At 43.9% G+C, this 23,073-nt stretch overlaps 1 protein-coding gene across 3 annotated transcripts in view; it reads right to left on the bottom strand.

The window, feature by feature from the left end:
- PPM1H (protein phosphatase, Mg2+/Mn2+ dependent 1H) overlaps positions 1-23,073 on the bottom strand; it is a 299,883-nt gene that overhangs the window by 23,551 nt on the left and 253,259 nt on the right. For all 3 annotated transcript variants that reach the window (XM_002752683.6, XM_035256216.3, XM_078336206.1), the window contains one exon: positions 7,183-7,334. In XM_002752683.6, coding sequence (XP_002752729.1) covers positions 7,183-7,334 — 152 coding nt within the window. The remainder of the gene's footprint in view (positions 1-7,182; positions 7,335-23,073) is intronic.

The following is a 23,073-nucleotide window of genomic DNA, read 5'->3' as shown; positions in this document are numbered from 1 at the left end:
CACTGGCTCTTGGGACTGAGCTCTCTTTGTCCGTGGGCCTCCCAAGGCAACATCCTAAACTAGGGTGTGAGTGTGGTGCCCTCCTACCAAACTGCACACACATATGTACAAAGATGTCAAACACATGGAAGAGAACACTTCACATATTCCTAAATTATGAGTGTGATAACAGAAACAGAAAAAACAATCCTAAAATTTGTATGAACCACAAAAGACCCAGAATAGCCAAAGCCAGCCTGAATAAAAAGAACAAAGCTGGTGACATCACATCACCTGACTTTAAAATATACTACCAAACTCTATTAACCAAAATAGCATGGTACTGGCATAAAAACAGACACATAGACCAATGGGACAGAATAAAGAACCCAGAAATAAATCCATGCATTTACAGCCAACTCATGTTCAACAAAGGTACCATGAACATACACTGGGAAAAAGGACAGTCTCTTCAGTAAATGGTGCTGGGAAAACTGGATATCCACATGCAGAAAAAAGAAACCAGACCTCTATCTCTCACCATATGCAAAAATCAAGTAAAAATACAGACTTAATTATAAGACCTGAAACTATGAAACTACTAAAAGAAAACACGAGAGGAATGCTTTAAGACATTGGTCTGAGCAAAGGTTTCTTGGCTAAGACCTACATTATGAGTCTGAGGCTGGGCACAGTGGCTCACGTTTATAATCAGAGCATTTTGGGAGGCTGAGGTGGGCGGATCAGGAGGTCAGGAATTCGAGACCAGCCTGGCCCAACATAGTGAAACCCTCTCTCTACTAAAAAGACAAAAATTAGCTGGGCATGGTGGGGGAGCGCCTGTAATCCCAGCTATTCGGGAGAGTGAGGCAGGAGAATCATTTGAACCTGGGAGGCAGAGGTTGCAGTGAGCTGAGATTGTGCCACTGGACTCCAGCTTGGGTGACAGGGTAAGATTTCGTCTCAAAGAAGAGAAAGAAAATCTTGACTCTTCAGTTCTCTTTCTTTTTTAATTTATTTTTTGAGACAGTGTCTTGCTCTTTCGCCCAGGCTGGAGTGCAGTGGTACCATCTTAGCTCACTGCAACCTTCACCTCCTGCTTCAAGAGATTCTCGTGCCTCAGCCTCTTGAATAGCTGGGATTACAGGCACACCATGCCCGGCTAATTTTTGTATTTTTAGTATAGAAGGGGTTTCTCCATGTTGGCCAGGCTGGTCTTGAACTCTTGGCCTCAAGTGATCTCCTGCCTCGACCTCCCAAAGTACTTGGATTATAGGTGTAAGCCACTGCACCCAGGTCAGTTCTGTCTTTTAAAACACATTTTTTTTTCTTATTTTTAGAGAGGAAGTCTTGCTGTGTTGTCCAGGCTGGTCATGAACTGAAGCTTAAGCCATCTTCCTGCCTCAGCGTTGGGAGTCACTCAGATTACAGGCACGCACCACCGCACCTGTCTTCACAACATACCTGTCTAATCTGCAGCCTGATAGTCCATTTCTGGCCAGTAAACTTGCTCCCCTCACAACTTTCCCTTTCATTCATTCATCTTCTGATACAGGATTCTTTCTGTTGCTTTGGTTTGCCATCTTCCCTGAAAGGCATACTGAAATAATTTTTTCATTCCCATCCTGTTTGTTCCAAAGAGATCCTTGCGAACCCTGCCTCCATAGGCAACAGTTCTCATGAACCCCAGGAGCCTGCTCTGACCTGGCATGTGCACACTGCACACAGGTTACCACTCCTTGGCATACAGATTTGTCACCCTGGAGAAAGACAGGCTGGTAAGCAAGACCAAGCCAGCTTAGACTCAGAAAAAGTGCTGAGTGCCTTTTAATGCATAACTGGCAGCTGGCTTTGCAAAGCTTTATAAAAATAATCATAGTAGAGAAAAATCAACATGAGAATGTTGCTAACAACTGGGATACATAAAACAAAACCTGAAAGGAGAAAAACACATTCAAATTCAAATAAAAGAATAATTATAGTGCCATCAATTCCTCCACACCTGAGCTCAATTACATCAGACAATTCTAGGAGACAGCTGGTCTACCTACACGTTTCCTGACTTTCTGTTGTGAAATATAGGAGTCATAACAATAACAACAAACCCGTCTATTAGTGCTTATTATCCATCAGGCACTTCACCTAATAATATATATGTATGAGGTTAATACTACTGGAATCTCCATTTTACACATGAAGACTCAAAGTCAGAAGAGTTAAGAAATTTTCCAAAGGTCCTAAGGCTAGAAGGGGAAAAGCCAAAATTCAACTCGGGAAGTCTAACTATAGATTGCAGGCCCTTCACCCCTAGACTACCCTGCCTCTCATATTTCACATGCAAACAGATGTATATACCATGTATACTTTAAAAATATACAACAATATACCTGCCATCTACCTGAAGGAACAGAATATTACCAGTAAGTATCTTATCAATCCAATAGGCCTCAAGCATATATTCCCCTAGGTACCTGCCTCTTCTCTCAAAGTAACCATTATCTTGAATATTGGGCTAGTTCTCTTGGTGTTTTATAGTTTTAATGTCTATATCACTAAATAATATATTGGTAATTTTCACTTCATGTGAATATATTCCTCTAAGGCTTATTAAAATCAACATTATGTTTTTGAGATTCTTCCCAATTAATGAGCACAGCTTTCGCTCACTTTGGGGGTGAGGGAGGTACTATAAATTATCCGATGTTTTGTTTACCCATCCCACCACTTGACATGCAAGTTACTTAAAGTTTCTGTAATACAAACAATTCTGGGTGGGACACAGTGGCTCATGCCTGTATTGGGAGGCCAAGGCAGGTGGATCACAAGGTCAGGAAATGGAGACCATCGTGGCCAACATGGTGAACCCGTCTCTGCTAAAAATACAAAAATTAGCTGGCCATGGTGTTATGTGCCTATAATCCCAGCTACTCAGGAAGCTGAGGCAGGAGAATCACTTAAACCGGTGAGTTGGAGGTTGCAGTGAGCCAGGATTGCACCACTGTACTCCAGCCTGGGTGACACAGTGAGATTCCATTTCAAGAAAAACCAAAAAAACAAATCTGAGTTTATCTTCTTGCATGATTGATGGTGCAAGAGTTCTTCCAGGGAAGTTGGTTCTCGGATTTTAGCAGCATCAGAATTACCTGGATAGTTTGTTACAACACAAATGATTGGTCTTACCATTGAAGTTTTGATTTGATTGATCTGGGGTGGGGCCTGAAAATCTGCAATTTTCTCTTTTTAAAAAATTTTATAAAAAACATTATGTAAGTACAGACAGGATCTTGCTATGTTGTCCAGGTTCATCTGGAACTCCCAGGCTCAAGTGATCCTCCTGCTTCAGCCTCCCCAAGTATTAGGATTACAGGTGAGACCCACCGTGCCCAGCGAACTTTGCATTTTTAACAAGTTTTCAGGTGCAGCTGATGCCATGTAGCTCAAAGGATCATGCTTTTCAAAACTACCACTGCAGGGTACAGACCTAAGAGTGGAACTGTTGGGCTCCATAAAAACACCACTGGCATTTTGGTTATAATTGTACTGATTCTATGGATCAATTCAGGTACACAGCTCTACTCCTTAGAGCCTTTAAGTTTTAAGAATTCTTTTGTGTACGTTTATGCAAAGAATATAGGCTGAAATATCCAAGTAACACAAGTCAGCCTGTAGAACCTCACTCTGAAAAATATCTTTCTCTGTGGTTAAGGGTCTCTTTCTTTTCTTCTTTTTCTATTGTCAGAAGTCAGGATGTTGTGGCCAGAGATTCCCTGTGACACAGGAGGATGCTTTGGATAGAGTTAGCTCAAGGCATGGAGGGTAACAGTCATTTCTGAGGGGTCAGAGGTGAGTGGAGTCTCATCTATGCTTAGTTCATTAAATTAGAAAAAAGGCTAAAAATTCAGCCTTTACAGTTTTGGTATGTATTATTTTTCAGGCCCAGGTACTTTCTAATTTTCATTATAATTTTTTCCTTTGATTTATAAGTTGTTTCGAAATTTGGTTTTTATTCGATTTGAGTTTGCTTTTCTTTACTAAATTAGAAGGTACTCATTATTATTTTAAGTTTTCTTGGCTATTTAAACTTGCTTACTTAAAGCCTAAAGTTAAACACCATGAACGTCTCAAAAGAACCATAGCATATGTTAGCTGAGTAACACCCCTCCCTTGACAATTTGTATGCTATTTTTATGCAATATTTTATAGTTCTATCATTTTTAACCTCACACATTAGACATTCCTATTGTTTTATATAGTCAATGTATATTTAAACATACCCACATGTTTATTAATACCTTAGCTTAATAATCCATTTTACTTCTCAGATATTTCCTCTGGGATTATTTCCTTTTCTTATCTGAGCACATCCTAGAGAAATTTCTTCAGAAGAAGTGAGTTGGCAGTAATATCAGTTGTTGTTCTGCCTGAAAATTTAATTCATCCTTATGATTGATAGTTTTACTACATCTAAAATTTCTACATTGACAGTTATTTTTTTCTTAGCTAACTGAAGATATAATCCCATCACTGGCACTGTTTGCTTTCAAAAGTTGGCTGTCAGTCTAAACGTCTTTTTTTTTTTTTGACAGAGTCTTGTTCTGTCACACAGGCTGGAGTGCAGTGGTGTGATCTTAGCTCATTGGAACCTCCGCCTCCTGGGTTTAAGCGATTCTCCTGTCTCAGCCTCCTGAGTCAGATTACAGGTGCACACCACCACACCCGGCTAATTTTTGTATTTTAAATAGAGATGGGGTTTCACCATATTGGTCAGGCTGGTCTCGAACTCCTGACCTCAGGTGATCCACCCACCTTGGCCTCCCAAAGTGCTGGGATTACAGGCTTGAGCCACTGCGCCCAGCTTTTTTTCCTGGCTGCTTTTAATATCTTTTTGGGAGGCAAGGAGGGTAAAGTTCTTCAGTTTCTTTCTTTTTTTTTCTTTTGAGACAGTCTCACTCTGTCACCCAGGCTACAGTGCAGTGGCATGATCTCAACTCACTGCAACTTCTGCCTCCTGGGTTCAAGCAATTCTCATGCCTCAGCCTCTGGAGTAGCTGGAATTACACACATGCATCACCATGCGTGGCTAATTTTTGGTATTTTTAGTAGAGATGGAGGTTTTGCCATGTTGGCTAGGCTGGTCTTGAACTCCTGATCTCAGGTGATCTGTCTGCCTTAACCTCCCAAAGTGCTGGGATTACAGGCATGAGCCACCACATTTGGCTGTTCTTCAGTTTCACTATTTTATTTCTTCTTCCAGAGATTTTTAGGGCTTTCTGAATCTTATGTTTACTATTGTCAAAAAATTCTGGAACTTTCCATCTTCTATAGTTTATCCTTTTGGAATTCTATTTGAGCACTTTAGGCCATCTTTTTAGTCTCTTAACCTCATTTCACATTTTCTTTTCCCTTTGTCTAAGCCATATACTGGATTATTTATTAGATAAATTTTCTAATCCACCAGTGTTCTCTTCAACTAGTTCTAATATGTTTAAGTCAGTCAATTTTTAATTCCTGTTTTTATGTTTTTCATCTCTAGAATTCCATTTTGTTTAGTCTTTTCTGTGTGTGTGTGAGATGGAGTCTCGCACTGTCACTCAGGCTGGAGTGCAGTGGCAGATCCCGGCTCACTGCAACCTCTGCCTCTTGGGTTCAAGCAATTCTCCTGCCTCAGCCTCCCAAGTAGCTGAGACTACAGGCATGTCCCACCATGCCCAGCTAATTTTTTGTATTTTTAGTAGAGAGTGAGTTTCACTGTGTTGGCCAGAATGGTCTCGATCTCCTGAGGTCATGATCCACCCGCCTCGGCCTCCCAAAGTACTGGGATTACAGGTGTGAACCACAGTGCCCGGTCATTTAGTTAACCTCTGCCTCCCAGGCTCGAGCAATCCTCCCACCTCAGCCTCCCAAGTAGTTGGAACTACAAGCATGCACCACCATGCTCAGCTAATTTTTGTAAAGATAGGATTTCACCACCTTGCCCACACTTGTCTTAAACTCCTGTGCTCAAGTGATCCTCCTGCCTCAGTCTCTCAAAGTGTTGACCCACCATGCTTGGCTAAAAGAAAGTTTCAGAAGCAAATTAAAATATTTATATTTTTGTAAGCTTTTGTTTCTTTGTGCTTTGAAACCGAGTCTTGCTCTGTCACCCAGGCTGGAGTGCAGTGGTGTGATCTTGGCTTACTGCAACCTCTGCCTCCTGGGTTTAAACAAATCTCATGCCTTAGCCTCTCAAGTAGCTGAGACTACAGGCATGCATCACCATGCCCAGCTAAAAATAATTATATTTTTGGCTGCTAAATCCAATAAAGAAGTATTTGCAGGTTCAGTTCTGGTGTCTCTGTTATTCCTGCTGGCTTTTACTCATGGTGGCTTGTGTTCTAATTAAAGCTGCCTTTCTTCAGAGGTGTTTTCTGTTTATTTCTGAGAGTCTTCTAAGGATGTTTAGGTTATTACACTGTCACTAGACTCTAAGAAATACTTACTTGGATCTTTCTCTCCTTACCAAATATTCATCAAAAGAAACAATTCTCCAACAGATGACTATCAATGGTGGGGTATATTTGCCATCACTCTCATTAACAGGATCAAAAATTGGATTATTTCTACTTTAGAGGATATGAAGTAAAAATGTGAGAAAGATATGCTGCTGAAATGCCTAAACACTCAAATTTTTTACCACTTGTATCCAGGTTCAACTTAAACAGGATTTTATTTGGCAGAGAAAGTACCTCTTTTTTTTTTTTTTTCCCAGGGAGCAGGCAGAGTCTTGCTGTCACCCAGGCTGGAGTGTAGTGGCATGATCTCGACTCACTGCAACCTCTGCTTCCCAGGTTCAGGAGATTCTCCTGCCTTAGCCTCCTGAGTAACTGCAATTACAGGTGCCTGCTAACACACCTGGTTTCTGTATTTTTAGTAGAGACGCGGTTTCACCATATTGGCTAGGCTGGTCTCGAACTCCTGACCTCAGGTGATCAGCCCACCTTGACCTCCCAAAGTGGTGGGATTACAGGTTTGAGCCACCACGCCCAGCCAGAAAGTACCTTTCTTATAAGAAAGGTAATCCCTTCTGCAGTTTGGATACATACTGTAGTATGTATCCATATTAGCCTCTAAGTCAAGAATTATGAAAATTGCATCATTATTATTTCAGGCATGTCATGCAAGAATGCTTGAGGAACAGCCCTACAATTGTAGAAATGCACAAACCTGTGAGGATCATCCGGATCACAGTTAGGAAGAAACTGAGTGATTGCTTCAGCTACTTCTTCATTTGATAAAACGTCCCAGAGTCCATCAGTGGCCAGGATGAGCACATCATCCGCTCCATGCTCGTATTTTGAAAGATCGTAGATTCTTACCTGAAAAAACACAGGAAAACTAAAACTTAAGAAATTGGAAGCATATTATTCTCGTAACAGATCGTCTTCTGATTACCCTTCCCTTTTCCTGCCCAGCCTAGTGGTTTTCAGATATGCACTGTAGGGTACTTGATTATATAGCGAGCTTTGTGGCCCAGGATAGTCTCCCTTGGAGGTTTGCTATATAGACGCATGGGGCCTAATACACAATTGTGAATGAGCCTAAGAGGTAGGCTTAGTAATTGACAGAGAAGAAATTAATTGAAAATATAATGCCTGAGGTATAGTCAGAATGATGATTTACAAGTGGATTTTGTGCTAGGCAGAAGATCAGCAATGGGCTTGTTTGTGGTCTTCCTTTGCACATTCATTCAGCAAACATTTGTTAAGGGCCTACCCTGTGCCAAGTGCTATAAATGCAAAGTTAAATATCTGATTTTTCTGCTTCAGAGGAGCTCTCAGTCTGTGGGAGAGAGAAAGCCAATTCAGGATTCTTAGTAGCTGCTCTACATGTATTTATCTAGGAGTAAAGAGCTATTCTATTTAATGCACTCATTTGAAACCTTTCTTGCATTACCCGCTCTGAGGCCCAAGGAGCCAACTCCTCTCATGTAAGAGTGAGGCTCTGACACTGTCTTCAGGTTTGAGGAACCTCAACTGAGGCTCACAGAGGACACATGCTCACTCTGAACCTCGAAATATGTCTTTGTCTTGACAAACTTTAAATTCTTGCTCATGGCTAGTACCCCGAATGACTTGGAGGCTTCAACACCCACCTAAGTGCTTGAAAGAGAATGAGGCAGTCTAGGCAAAACTAGTAAGAATAAAAATCAAGCCTCACTTGGGCTTGGCCACAATTCTACGTCCTTCTTCCAGGTGGGTGGGGAGGGATAGGGAGGTGTGGAGGGGAGCTTGAGGTTTCACTACTATTCCCTCCTAATTTGGCAGAATCAACCCTACCTACACCACCTCATGAACTGAGAACAAAAGCAAGTCAATTTAATCAGTCTCCTTCAGCCCTTCTCATTACTCTATTTTCTTTCTTTCTTTTTTTTTTTTTTAATTGAGACAGGGTCTCTCACTCTGTCGCCCAGGCTGGAGTGCAGTGGCAACCTCCTGGGTTCAAGCAATTCTCTCACCTCAACCTCCAAAGTAGCTGGGATTACAGGCGTATGCCACTATGCCCAGCTAATTTTTGTATTTTTAGTAGAGATAGGGTTTTGCCATATTGGACAGGCTGGTCGGGAACCCCTGGCCTCAAGTGATCCACCCTCCTGAGCCTCCCAAAGTGCTGGGAGTACAGGTGTAAGCCACCATGACCAACCCATTGCTCTATTTACTAAAACCAAGGCTGAGTGAAAGCGATGGGTCAGGGCACGTGACCCATGGCACAGCCATTGTTATGTCACCTCAGATCTAGAGACAATCATACCACCTCAGCCTAGAGCTAAGTATGTTTAGCTCTCTGAAAGCCAAGCAACCTTTGTTTTAGAAAGGTTTGCCCAGGCTAGGGATGCCCTGCCATGGGGCAGTCCTGTGGGCTGACAGCCTTCCCAGCAGCAGAACACAACAAAATGCCTACCTACAGCGCCCTGGGTGAATGAGCGCAAATGAAAAGCAGCCACCAGGCGCCAGGCGTCTGTGGCCTGAGAACAAGAAGGTAACAATTAGCTAATGGCCCAGCACATGAGCCACTCTCAAGGGAAGAACACTCAGGGGTATACTGCACTGGCATTTAACATCTTCTTTTCAAAAGGCATGTTCACTTAAGGCTAAACTTACATTCCAGAGAAGGCACTGAGCCTTTTAAGCCAAATTAAAGAAAACGGGAAAACTTCAGTTTCCACCAGACCAGAAAGTTCCAAATGTCAGAATTCTGTCCTCAGGCTACTAACAAACGTGGTCCAATTTTCATTCTATCAGAAACAACCAACCCTCCTATGCTTTATTTTCTATGGTTCCTGGGTGTGTTAGAGCAGAGCTTCTCAAATACTAATGTGCACAGAAATCAGCTAGGCATCCTGCTAATATCCAGATTACAATTCAGTTCTGGGTGGGCTTGAGAATTGTGGTACAATTTCCTTCCAGGTGACACCAGTGCTGGAGGTTCACAGACCAAACCTTGAGTAGAAAGGCCACAGAGGATGTCTACTGGGCTAGATTTGTAAACAAGAGAATCAAAGGCTCAGTGGACTTTATGATGTCTGTGGAGACTGTTCATTACAGTAGGATATTGACAGAACTGTCGATGTCACCCCTGGGCTCCTAGCTTCAAGTACTGACTCACTGTGTTGTTACTTTCAGTATACAATAACTTTGCTTGAGAGAGACTGCTAATAGGAGGCCAAGGCAGGAGGATCATTTGAGGCCAGGAGATCGTGACCAACCTGGGCAACATAGTGAGACATTGTCTCTACAAAAATGGAAAGAATCATAGTAAGACCCTGGGCGTGATGGTGTGTGCATGTGGTCCCAGCTACTTGGGAGGCTGAGGCAGGAGAATTGCTTGAGTCCAGGATTTTGAGGCTGCAGTCAGCCATGATTGTGCCATTGCACTGCCTGGGTGACAGAGTGGGACCCAGTCTTTAAACAAAAATAAAGTGTGTTGGGGGGGATTGATTCCTGGCTTCTTACTGGGTTATATCTACAATAAATTTTTGTGATAACTTGAACTCTACATGATAGACAATATTAAGTAATAACAGGTGGTGAAATGTGGCTATCTGGTTGCCCAATCTTATGCTTGTAGCTAAACAGGAGATTCCACTTGCCTTGCAGCTTCTTCTAAAAGAGGGGTTTCAGGTCTGCAGGTAACATCCATTTAATTTCAGAATCTGCCCTATGAGTAGGGTGCCACACCCTCTTCAAACTGCTTCCTGCTCACCCAAGAAAAGTGACAGGTTGAGTTACTTAAGCTGAAGTTGTCTTGTCCACACTCAAATGGAAATCTGGTCAACAGAATGGGTGCAGGTTGATACATACACACGTTATAAAATGCTTCTCTTCAATTCCATCAGTGAATGTAATCTTTCCCTAATTCTATTGTTCACATTTCTATGCTTGGCTCCCTAATGTAGTTTAATCAGCCAGTATAAAAATCCTTTTCAAGACCATTCTTTATGTAATTTTTATGAAAATAATAAATAAAGCTGATCATAAACCTTAGTCTATGAAGCACAAAATGAACATCTTCTGGGGTTTTGACAGCTACCCTCTGTTTCCTGCCCTTTAGCCATATTCCAAAAAACTTTGCTAACTTTCCACTTACAACTCGTGTCTTATACATTAACCTGTGATGCAGAACATTTTGCAAAAATGTTTTCAGAAGAATTGGACTGCCGTGCAAGTCATCCCACTGTGTGCTCATCCTCCTCAGCAGCAAAGGCTTCAAAGGATTCCACTGGGCTCCAGAGTCCTGACCTTCCCTCCCTGAAGCTGTAGTTGGCCTTTACTCAATCGGACAAAACTCACATCCTCAAAGTTCCCCTGTTCAATTCCTTAAATAGCTTCTTAACATTCCTGGAAGCCTCACATCAAACTAAAGGGCTCTGAAGCTCCCCAGAACTCAGACATCTAGAAGAGTCTTTGCGGCTCTGGAGGGACAGGTATGCAACAGAAACACCTTTGTTTAAAGTGGGACTGGGGAACATGGTCAGGCCTTCTAATGTCTGCTTCCCAGGTTCCCATCTGCCAAGAAAGGGAGAGAAAAGCCAGACGAATCCTTGAGATTCTTGCAGTTTCTCAGAGCAATATAATCTGAGCAGCTGAGAAATGGGACCTGTGTGGACCTGCCTTTCTGCTGCCTTCAGTATGCTTTTATTGCATACTTGCTGTGCCGACTAGTTTTCCAGGCACTGGGGACACAGTGAACAAAACTGGCAAAGCCTCTCACAACTTCTAAACTAGTAGATGAGATAGACACACAAATAAATTACATTGTCAGAAGAGGACAGCTGTTCCGAAGAAAAATCCAGCTTGGTAAGAACAGAGAGAGTCATTTTAGAAGATGTGGTCATAGTGGGCCTCTCTAGGAAGGCACCATCTGAGCCAGTCAACTTCCCATGGGTCCCTTCTTTCATCTGCCCATCCTTCCTTTGGGTTCCTGTTACTCAGTGTTAGACTGGTGGTGAAGAAGGGGGGCTGGGAAAGGCGGGTATTCTCTCTTGCCAAAGCAAGCCTGAGGAGGATCAAAGAGAAGCCAGGGTCTTTTCCCTGGTCCTCTGCAGGCATAATCCTTTCACACCCACTAGTATAACATTTACTAATACGCTGCACTGTGAGTAAACCTTTGTCTATCAGTTTTGTATGAAACTGTCATCATCAGGCCAGGCGCGGTGGCTCATGCCTGTAATCCCAGCACTTTGGGAGGCCGAGGCAGGCAGATCACCTGAGGTCAGGAGTTCAAGACCAGCCTGGACAATGTGGCAAAACCCCACCTCTACTGAAAATTAAAAAAATTAGCTAGGCGTAATGGTGGGGACCTGTAATCCTAGCTACTCAGGAGGCTGAGGCAGCAGAGTTTGCTTGAACCCGGGAGGCAAAGTGACCTGAGATCATGCCATCGCACTCCAACCTGGACAACAAGAGCAAAACTCCACCTCAAAAAAAAAAAAAGGAAACTGTAATCATCCATTTATGGCCCTGTCCTGACACTAGACTCTAAGCACCATGAGGCTTGGGACTGTTTTATTCTCCTTTGCATCTTCAATGCCCAACCTAACACCCGGTTCACTGAATTAATAATGGCTGAAACTGACTGCCCCACAGAGATGAAGCTCTGTGCCTTGTCTTTTAGGTATAGAGAGTGATACATAGCATCTGATCTACCCTGGAAGACTCACAAGGCTGATTCCGTCTCAGCAGAATCTGAACCTAGAACATGGCAGAATATGATTGCTTTTGCCAGAGCAACCAGGTGAAGAACAAAAAGTGAACATGTTCCATCCCTCGTGAGGCTTCTGAAGCTTTCCTTATGATCTGATCACAACAAAGGAGAGTGGCCACTGACAGACAGCACGCCGGTCCTGCAACACCGCTGACAGCTTTGTTATCGGTCTTTCTGGGCCCACTTTTCTGTCTCTTCTGCAAGATTCATTATTCTCAAACCTAAATGTGTTTAGAATCACTTGGAGAGCTACTTAACCAAATTAAGATTCAAAGATGCAACCTTTAAAAGTCTGATTGTACAGATCTGAGCTGCATACTTCAACAACGATCCCAGGTAATCCTGATCCAAATGGTGGGGGAATCTCACCTTGAAAAACTGTAACAGATGATAAACTCCTTTAGGGGTAAGGCCTGTCTTAGCCTATCTGTTTCTGTGCCCAGAACAGAGCACTGTGCCTAGAACTCAATACATAACCAAAGAAAGCATTTGCTTATTGGGTATTCACTCCTGTCCAGCTTACAGTGAACACCCAGGGAGTTAGTCATCTTATTGTCCCACCAAAATTCAACTTCTGAAGGCCCAGAAATCCCAATTTGTATTTTCTTGTGGGTCTAGCAGTATCTTCTATGGTGTAAACCACAGTAGGTCTCCAGGACACACTTGCTGACGAAGAATAAAGAGTGGAAGAAGAGAGGAAGAAACAAGTTACACATACAAGATCCTTTCGAAGACCCCCTAATTTCATGGGGATCCAACAGATTTAGCTTGTTAACTGTGACACTTCCAAATAAGTCAAGAAAATGTAATGTGCTGATACATAACAGAAGTGACAAACTCTTTCCTTTTCTTCCTTTGTTTTCAGTGCCAATACACACTCAGTGTGGGGGAGCAGGAATAAGTCTAGGGGCAAACAGGAACCTTGACTAATGTGCTCTGAATGAGCCAAGTGCTGACTGCTCTCACAGAGCCCTCGGCTTCAGAGCACTTAAGAGCAGTCCTTAATGTCATCACTGGGCACTTATTTTACACAGGAGCCTGTGACAAGCAGCTCTTTAATACAGCACCTCCACTTACGGCTCAGCTGCAGGCTGCTGTTTCAGCGTTTGTGTAATACCCGCTCCCATCTTTGCCCGATTACTGATGATATTTCGGTAGCATGTTAGAAGGGCTCATACCACTATAAGCTGACGCTGGCTTCTTCTTTTAAAAAGAATCCATCAATTCTTCCATTTGCCAATTCTCTGCTGCTTCTCTAGGAAGCCCTTACAGCTTTTATGTCTTGATCAGTTCAGCAGATTCTCCAAACCTGTTTTTCCCTTTTAAGTACTCAATGTAGGACAATGAACTGCAGCTCAGGCCTGGCTTTGTGGATGAGAAAAAGGCTTGCCCTTGTTATCAGAAGCCTTGCCTCAGGTCTCTGCTTCTAACAAGCTTTGTGACTTGAGAAGAGCCACCTTTTCCTTTCTTTTATTTTTTTGGAGACAGGGTCTTGCTGTGTCACCCAGGCTGGAGTGCTGTGCACTGCATCCTCAACTTCCCACGCTCAAGCAACCCTCCCATCTCAGCCTCCCAAGTAGCTGGGACTACAGGTGCATACCACCTGTACTTCTTTGCTTTTTGTAGAGACGAGTTTCATCATGTTTATCAGGCTGGTTTCAAACTCCTGAACTCAAGAGATCTACCCGCCTTGGCGTCCCAAAGTGCTAGAATTACACATACGCACCACTGCACCTGGCCTAGTGCTCAATTTTCCTGTCTCTGAAATAATTTCTTTAAAAACTGAAAAACACAATAAAAAGGAAATATTACAACAACTGCTCTACTTCTCTCACAAAGCTGTAATTAAGATCAAATAATGTTGAAGGGAACTGCCAATTCAATTTCTTTTATGGCACTGATCTCAGGGCAACACCACCTCAGTATCAGCTAGTTGGTAGAAGGAAAGGAATAAGATGGGCTCAGGGGAACTGGGATTCAATTCCCAAAGACTCATTTAAAATAGCCATGATTGGAGCTCTCTCTCTCTCTTTTTTTTTAAAGATGGAGTCTTACTCTGTCGCCAGGCTGGAGTGCAGTGGCACACTCTCGACTCACTGCAACCTCTGCCTCCCAGGTTCAAGCAATTCCCCTGCCTCAGCCTCCTGAGCAGCTGAGACTACAGGCATGCACCACCATGTCCAGCTAATTTTTTGTACTTTAGTAGAAACGGGGTTTCACCATGTTGGCCAGGACGGTCTTGATCTCCTGACCTTGTGATTGACCCACCTCGGCCTCCCAAGTATTGGGATTACAGGCGTGAACCACCGTGCTCGGCGATTGGAGCTCTCAATAGTGTTTCCTGGGAGAAATAGCCAAAGGTGGTTACCAAGGTAAAGGCTGCCAATAGTTGGTGGGAAATAAAGATATGAAATCTCATCCCCTCAACTCAACACTCCACCTATAGACCTTTGAATATGACAATTATAACCAGAAGAAAATAAAATGCCAACACACTTCCTGCAGTCCTATAAACCAAGTAGATCATTTCAAGATTGGCATTCCAGCAGGCCACCAAGACTACACCCAAATTCTCCGTAGTATTCTACCTGCTTTACTTGATGTCACTGAACAAACACTGAATGTGGTGGCAGAAGATCTGGGTTCAAAACCCACCACTGCTTATTAGACAAAATCATTTTACTCATTCCATGTCAAAGCCTATAGACCATCTGCTAGGGATACCAAAGTTAAGAGGGGGGTACTGATTCCTTGGATGGACGAGGTGGACATCATATGCCTTACACGAAGAGGAAGCTGCGGGGTCCAAAGCCTGGAGATGTGAGAAAGGGCTCGGGTGTTTGGGCAGCTTTACCTCGCTTGGTTTGGCTACAGTACTGGATGTCCCCTGGGGAGTGGGGAGGGTGAGGCTGGACTTCTCAAATCTTCCCTGCTTCTTTTTGTGAAACCAGAGGTTAGCCCTAGGTGGGCACTGGAGCTGCTTATGGCATCAACATCCTCCGACTCTCATCACAGGATCAGTTAGGCCTTGATGTGACTGACCACATGACTTCAGAACCTTTGGCTACAAGTGAATCAAGTGACACTGAAGTGATAGAAATATTTTGGTGGCTCATACTACGCAAAAGGAGCTAGCTGTTCTGGCTGCAGGTATAATTTTATACTGAAATATGCCATAGATAGTCTTGAGAGTTTGTTTTTTTCTTTTGGAGTCTACAGACCAAACATTTGACTTTGGAGGGTAGATACAATCTAATAGCTCAAAAAATTTCCTTCTAAACCAGCTAAAATGAGGTATTGTGCAGAGAGCCTGAAAGTATGACCAATGCCTGGCGGCCATCATTTTCTCCACAGAAGGCCTGGAACATTGCAATTCCTGGGTTTCCAATGGTTCCTTCACCACTAAATCCAAAGACCCATTGAATGAATTAGTGAATGAATGGGCTTCAATATAGCTCAATACTCATTTGAGGAATAAGTCCATCTTCATGAAAATGGCCATTTGCAAAGATAAGCATCAGAAGAAATCCCAGCCTGTGAATGAAAACATGAGGGTGCAGAACAGATGAACTGAGGTGCCTCAAGTCCACCCAGGAGACAGGTGAGGCTAAGTGACCATATATCCCCATTTGTTGCAATAGTTTTGGTTTGCGCCTGATTTCCCAGCATGATTTTTTCTTTTTTTTTTTTTGAGACGGAGTTTCGCTCTTGTTACCCAGGCTGGAGTGCAATGGCGTGATCTCAGCTCACCGCAACCTCCGCCTCCTGGGTTCAGGCAATTCTCCTGCCTCAGCCTCCTGAGTAGCTGGGATTACAGGCACGCGCCACCATGCCCAGCTAATTTTTTGTATTTTTAGTAGAGATGGGGTTTCACCATGTAGACCAGGATAGTCTTGATCTCTCGACCTCGTGATCCACCCGTCTCGGCCTCCCAACGTGCTGGGATTACAGGCTTGAGCCACCGCACCCGGCCATGAGTTTTTTCTTTTTTTTGAGACGAAGTCTTGCCTGGTCACTAGGCTGGAGTGCAATGGCGCAGTCTCGGCTCACAGCAACCTCCACCTTTCGGATTTAAGAGATTCTCCTGCCTCAGCCTCCCAAGTAGCTGGGACTACAGGTACATGCCACCACACCCAGCTAATTTTTGTATTAGTACAGACGGGGTTTCACCATGTTGGCCAGGATGGTCTTGATCTCTTGATCCTGTGATCTGCCCACCTTGGCCTCCCAAAGTGGTGTGATTACAGGCGTGAGCCACTGGGCCCAGCCCCCAGCATAATTATTAATAGCATCCCCTTTGACTCTCAAATATTCTTGGTTGAGGGGTTGATGGTCACCTGACATAAATAATAAAATGACTGCCACTTCTGGTCACTGGGACTGAAAGAATCAGTGTCACTACTTCACAGGACTCTTCACCACAGCAGGTTTTCAGTGATCTCAAGAACAAGTGAACAAGCTATTATGCATGCTGCCTCAGAAAGGGAGATAGAATCGCCACAGGTAAACAGTGGGATACTTGCTGTGTAACAAAGTCAGTCCCACTGATTGCAGCTGTTCTGGTAGCAAGAAGCCCAGGACGTAGCTGCTCAAGTACAGAATGATGTCTATCACATCCTTAACCCACCAGCCTGGCATGAGCCACATGCATTGTGGGAGTGAATCACACAATCCGGGACTACAATATGGATGCATCACAAACCCATTCTAGGATTTTAAAACAAGTTCCTGAGGCACAGTGAAGAACAGCTTATTGGGGGCAGTGGCAGCCTGTCTGGAGCAGTGGCTGCAAAGATGCTGGCTGTAGCTGGGGAGGCACAGCAAGGGCTATGTGCTCCATGGAGCTGGTGGGAGCTGGGAACAGGTGAGCCCTGCCCTCTTCCAGGTTCGTGGGGCAGAAGCCCTGTTCTCGTGGATGCAGGTGCAGCTGGCCAGCTATGGCTGAGGACCCAGGCATCCCTATGCTCTTGGGGGCCTGGGAAGTCCCCCTGCCCCTGCAGACTCAGAAGTGTCTGCTCCTGCTGCTTGGCCTCTCTCAGCTCCCAGTGTCTGCTCCAGTGTGGAGCAAAGTTGTGGCGGAGCCCGAGCTCTGCTGTGACCTGGCCAGGTGTGTGTGCACTTGGGGCAGCACTGCCATGACAGCCCCCTGCCGCCTCAGCCCCCTCTGCACTCTGGTCACCACTGAGCATGGGAGGGAGGCTGAGGGGAAGGGCTGAGGGTGGCTCAGGGTAGGCCTGCAGGCGCCTCTTGATGCAGACAGCCAGGGTGCCATGGACGATGTGTTGATGGCAGCAGGAGGCAGACAGGTTTCTGGGCAGAAGGGCGCAGGTGCCTGGTGAAGCAGCACCTCAAGCCAGGCATGGCCTGAAGTATGTGGGCCAGGCTGTCAATTCCAGGTGGAGTCCACGGGCTGGAATAAGAACTTACGGTGCTTTTTCCAGCCCACTCATGTCCACCCATGAACCAATCAGCATGCACTTCCTCCCTTCTGAAGCCTGTAAAAACCCCAGACTCAGCCAGACTCACAGAGACAATGGGAAAACCTGCCTGCAGATAGGAGCTACCCACTCCAGTCTCCTCTCCACTGAGGGCTGCACTCATCTGGGTGCAGCCTGCAAAAAGGAGCTACCCATTTCAGGTCTCCTGAGAGCTGTACTGTCGTTCAATAAAACACCTCTTTACCTTGCTTACCCTCCACTTGCCCATGCACCTCATTCTTCCTGGATGTGGGACAAGAATTCAGGACCTGCTGAATGGTGGGACTGAAAGTTGTACCACAAACAGGGCTGAAACATACCTCCCACTTGCCACACTGCAGGTGATGAGAGGGAAAGAAGAGAGGAGGAGGAAAAAGCTGTGGCCCTCCAGGGAACCCAGACTTAGGAGCTCCCAAGCCAGGGCTGTGACACCCTCTTTGGGGATCTGCAGTTCCTGGCACCTCCAAGCTTTCAGGCACCAGTGCATTCCCGGTGCCCACAGTGGAAGCCACTTGTGGTATTCCTGGTTCAGCTGTGGCAGGGAACTGGTCCCGGAAGTTGCCTGCCCTACCACAGCTGGTATGCCTGGTTGTGTGTAGTGGCTGGAGCCTGTACTTGCTTGCTTGCTCATACATCCCTCACTGCTCTGCACCTGGCTCGTTCTTGGCAGGCATGGGATCTGGGCCGGCAGCAAAAGCAGAGTGCAGCATGCCAGGCTGAGTGGGCAGAACAAGCCCAGCAGGCCTGAGCAAAACTCAGGCAAAGATGCCACCAGCCACAGAGGATTCTGGCTGGTGAAGCAACACCCTAAAGATCCTGTGATGTTAGGACTGTTTCTCAAACAGTGGTCTTTGGATCACTTGCTTCAGAATTATCCCAAAATGTAAAAATCTTTAGAACTCATCCTAGATCTAGTGATTCAGATTTTCAGGAAGTAGATTCCAGGGATTTGATTTTTTCTTTTTCAAAGACATGGTCTTGCTCTGTTGCCATACTGTAGTGCACTGGCACAATGTCTCACCACAGCCTTGACCTCCCAGACTCCAGTGATCAATCCTCCCACCTCAACCTCCCATGAAGCTGGGTAGCTGGGACTACAGGTGCACACTATCATGCCTGGATAATTTTTGTATTGTTTTTAGAGACAGGGTCTCACTATGTTGCCTAGGCTTGCCTCAAACTACTGAGCTCAAGCTATCCTCCTGCCTTAGTCTCCCAAAGTACTAGAATTACAGGCATGAGTCACCATATCCAGGATTTGCATTTTTATGCTAAAAACTCTCAATAAACTAGGTATTGATGGAATGTACCTTAAAATTATAAGAGCTATTTATGACAAAACCACAGCCAACATCATACTGAATGGGCAAAAACTGGAAGAATTCTCTTTGAAATCTGGCACAAGACAAAGATGCCCTCTCTCACCACTCCTACGGAACATAGTATTGGAAGTTCTGGCCTGGGCAATCAGGCAATGAAAAGAAATAAAGGGTATTCCATTAGGAAAAGAGGAACTCAAATTGTCTCTATTTTCAGATGACATGATTGTATATTTAGAAGACCCCATCTGCTTAAGCTGATAAGCAACGTCAGCAAAGTCTCAGGATAAAAAAATCAATGTGCAAAAATCACAAGCATTCCTATACACCAATAACAGACAAGCAGAGAGCCAAATCATGGGTGAACTCCCGTTCACAATTGTTTCCAATAGAATAAAATATCTAGAAATACAACTAACAAGGGATGTGAAGAACATCTTCAAGGAGAACTACAAACCACTGCTCAAAGAAATAAGAGAGGATGCAAACAAATGAAAAAACATTCCATGCTCATGGTTAGGAAGAATCAATATTATGAAAATGGCCATAGTGCCCTAGGTAATTTATAGATTCAATGCTATCCCCATCAAGCTACCATTGACTTTCTTCACAGAACTGGAAAACACCACCTTAAATTTCATATGGAATCAAAAAAGAGTTGCATAGCAAAGACAATCCTAAGCAAAAAACAAAGCTGGAGGCATCATGCTACCTGACTTCAAACTATACTACAAGGCTACAGTAATCAAAACAGCATGGTACTGGTACCAAAACAGACATATAGACCAATAGAAGAGAACAGAGGCCTCAGAAATAACTCCACACATCTACAACCACTGATCTTTGACATATCTGACAAAAACAAGCAATGGGGAAAGGATTCCCTATTTAATACATGGTGTTGGGAAAACTGGCTGGCCATATGCAGAAAGCTGAACCTGGATCCCTTCCTTATACCTTATGCAAAAATTAACTCAGATGGATTAAAGATTTAAATGTAAGGTGTAACATCATAAAATCCTAGAAGAAAACCTAGGCAATACCACTCAGGACATAGGCATAGGCAAGGACTTCATGACTAAAACAACAAAAGCAATGGCAACAAAAGCCAAAATAGACAAATGGGATCTAATTAAACTAAAGAGCTTCTGCACAGCCAAATAAATTATCCTTAGAGGAAACTAGCAACCAACAGAATGGGAAAACTTTTTTTTGCAATCTACCCATCTGACAAAGAGCTAAAATCCACAATCTACAAGAAACTTAAGCAAATTTACAAGAAAAAAACAACCCCATCGAGAACTGGGCAAAGGATATGAACAGACACTTCTAAAAAGAAGACATTCATGTAGCCAACAAACATAGGAAAAAAAGCTAATCATCACTGGTCATTAGAGAAATGCAAATCAAAACCACATTGAGATACCACCTCACGCCAGCTAGAATGGCAATCATTAAAAAATCAGGAGACAACAGATGCTGGAGAGGATGTGGAGAAATAGAACACTTTTACACTGTTGGTGGAAGTGTAAATTAGTTCAACCATTGTGGAAGACTGTGTGGCAATTCCTCAAGGACCTAGCAATAGAAAGTCCATTTGACCCAGCAATTCCATTACTGGGAATATACCCAAAGGATTATAAATCATTCTATTATAAACTCGCATGCACATGTATGTTTACTGTGGCACTGTTCACAATAGCAAAGACTTGGAACCAACCCAAATGCCCATCAATGATAGACTAGATAAAGAAAATGTGGCACACTACACCACGGAATCCTACGCAGCCATAAAAAGGGATGAGTTCATGGCATTTGCAGGGAAATGGATGAAGCTGGAAACCATCATTCTCAGAAAACCAATACAAGAACAGAAAACCAAACACTGCATGTTCTCACCCATAAATGGGTATTGAAGAATGAGAACACATGGACACAGGGAGGGGAAAATCACACACCATGGCCTGTTGGGGGCTGGGGGGCTAGGGGAGGGATAGCAGGGGGGTGGTAGCTAGAGGAGGGATAACATTAGGGGAAATACCCAATGTAGATGACAGGGCGCTGAATGCAGCAAACCACCATGGCACGTGTATACCTGTGTAACAAACTTGCATGTTCTGCACATGTGCCTCAGAACTTAAAGTATAATTTAAAAAATAAACTTCTAATCATTCTTATATGCATTAATGCAACAAATATAAAAAAGACACTGCATATTTAACTGAAACATCCAAATGAAATTATTATTTTTCAGGAGGGGATCAGAGGGCAACAATCTCCAATGAGAAGAAACCTTTGACATATATAGGTTGGTTTCTGCTGTGTGACAATAAATTTTGTGAGTTGCTAAGTTAGTTTTTCGGTGTGTGCCAGAGTAAATCTCAAGTTTTATTCAAATAGCTGGTTGGCAAATCTCAAGTCATTCGCCAAACGGGAACAACCCACGTAAATGACACACAGATGCATACCACTGTAAAAATAGCCAGACCTGAAAGTTAAAGATGGAAACGAACAGGCCACATCATGAAGTCTCTTCCATTTAAGGTGAGAATATACCAGAATCAAAGAAAGCAGCTTCTGCATACTTTTTTTTTTTTTTTTGGAGACAGAGTCTTACTCTGTTACCCAGGCTGGAGTACAGTGGTGTGATCTCAGCTCACTACAGCCTCTGCCTCCTAGGTTCAAGCGATTCTTGTGCCTTAGCCTCCCAAGTAGCTGGGATTACAGGCCTGCACCACTATGCCTTCCTAATTTTTGTATTTTTAGTAGAGACAGGGTTTCACCATGTTGGCCAGGCTGGTCTTGAACTCCCGGCCTCAAGTGATCCACATACCTCAGCTTCCCAGAGTACTGTGATTACAGTCATCAGCCTCTGCACCCGGCCTGTATACTCTTAATGTGATTTTTGTCCCCCAAAATATTCAAAGTGGTGGTGGGAGGGGGCAAATCCCCCAAGGGTGCACCATGCTAATTGAGAACACAAAAGTATGAGATATTACAGATATGCAGGACTGGAGAGTGGAAAGAAAGCTGTCGAATATCAATGCTTCAGCCTAAAAAGTATCCTTAGAACTCCTCATGCTCCCTTTTTGCAGGGAGATGCATGTTTTGTGAGCTCTGAGGTTTATGAAATTTTGGGAACTCCCTTTAAGAATACAAAAGTAGGCCAGGCGCGGTGGCTCACGCCTGTAATCCCAGCACTTTGGGAGGCCGAGGCGGGTGGATCACAAGGTCAAGAGATCGAGACCATCCTGGTCAACATGGTGAAACCCCGTCTCTACTAAAAATACTAAAAAATTAGCTGGGCATGGTGGCACATGCCTGTAATCAGCTACTAAGGAGGCTGAGGCAGGAGAATTACCCGAACCCAGGAGGCGGAGGTTGCGGTGAGCCGAGATCGCACCATTGCACTCCAGCCTGGGTAACAAGAGTGAAATTCCGTCTCAAAAAAAAAAAAAAAAAAGTAATTATGAATACAAATTTAGATACTAATATGAATATTTATTAAGAATGAGGAAAAAAATCATAACAAATTACTGGAACCCTGGAAGCTGAGGTCCCTTTCCTTTGAGAAATGTTTACACAAATGTTTCCTGATGGCAACCTGGCTTCTCCTCATCTGGAACAGTCTGTCTACATTTTCCAGCAACATCCACAACTCACAGGGGCTGATCTGAGCGAAGGCCCCCCTACAAATACTTAAGTTTAATTAGCTTCTTTGTAAATCTGCCTTTACACTGCAAACTAGATTTCCTTTCTTAATTAGGTAAACTGCTAACTCATCAACTTATATTACTTAGTCCTGGAAAGATAGATGATTATTACTTTCACCCTCAAGATTTCACAGCAGGGAGGGTACTTCTACAGGAAGGCTGTGATAGAGTGTGTCTACAGGATGACTGCCATCAATTCCTTCCCTCCCTGTACAAATGTTATTCCTGACATCAAGACGTGCATCCAATTCCCCTACCCTCAAACATGGACTGGCCTTACTGATTTCCTTGACCAACAGAATGTGGCATTGATGATGTTCTGGGACTTCTTAGGCTAGGTTTTAA

This window comes from Callithrix jacchus, chromosome 9, assembly GCF_049354715.1.
Source record: "Callithrix jacchus isolate 240 chromosome 9, calJac240_pri, whole genome shotgun sequence".
NCBI classification, from domain to species: Eukaryota; Metazoa; Chordata; class Mammalia; order Primates; family Cebidae; genus Callithrix; species Callithrix jacchus.
This window is presented reverse-complemented; position numbering and strand designations above follow the sequence as displayed.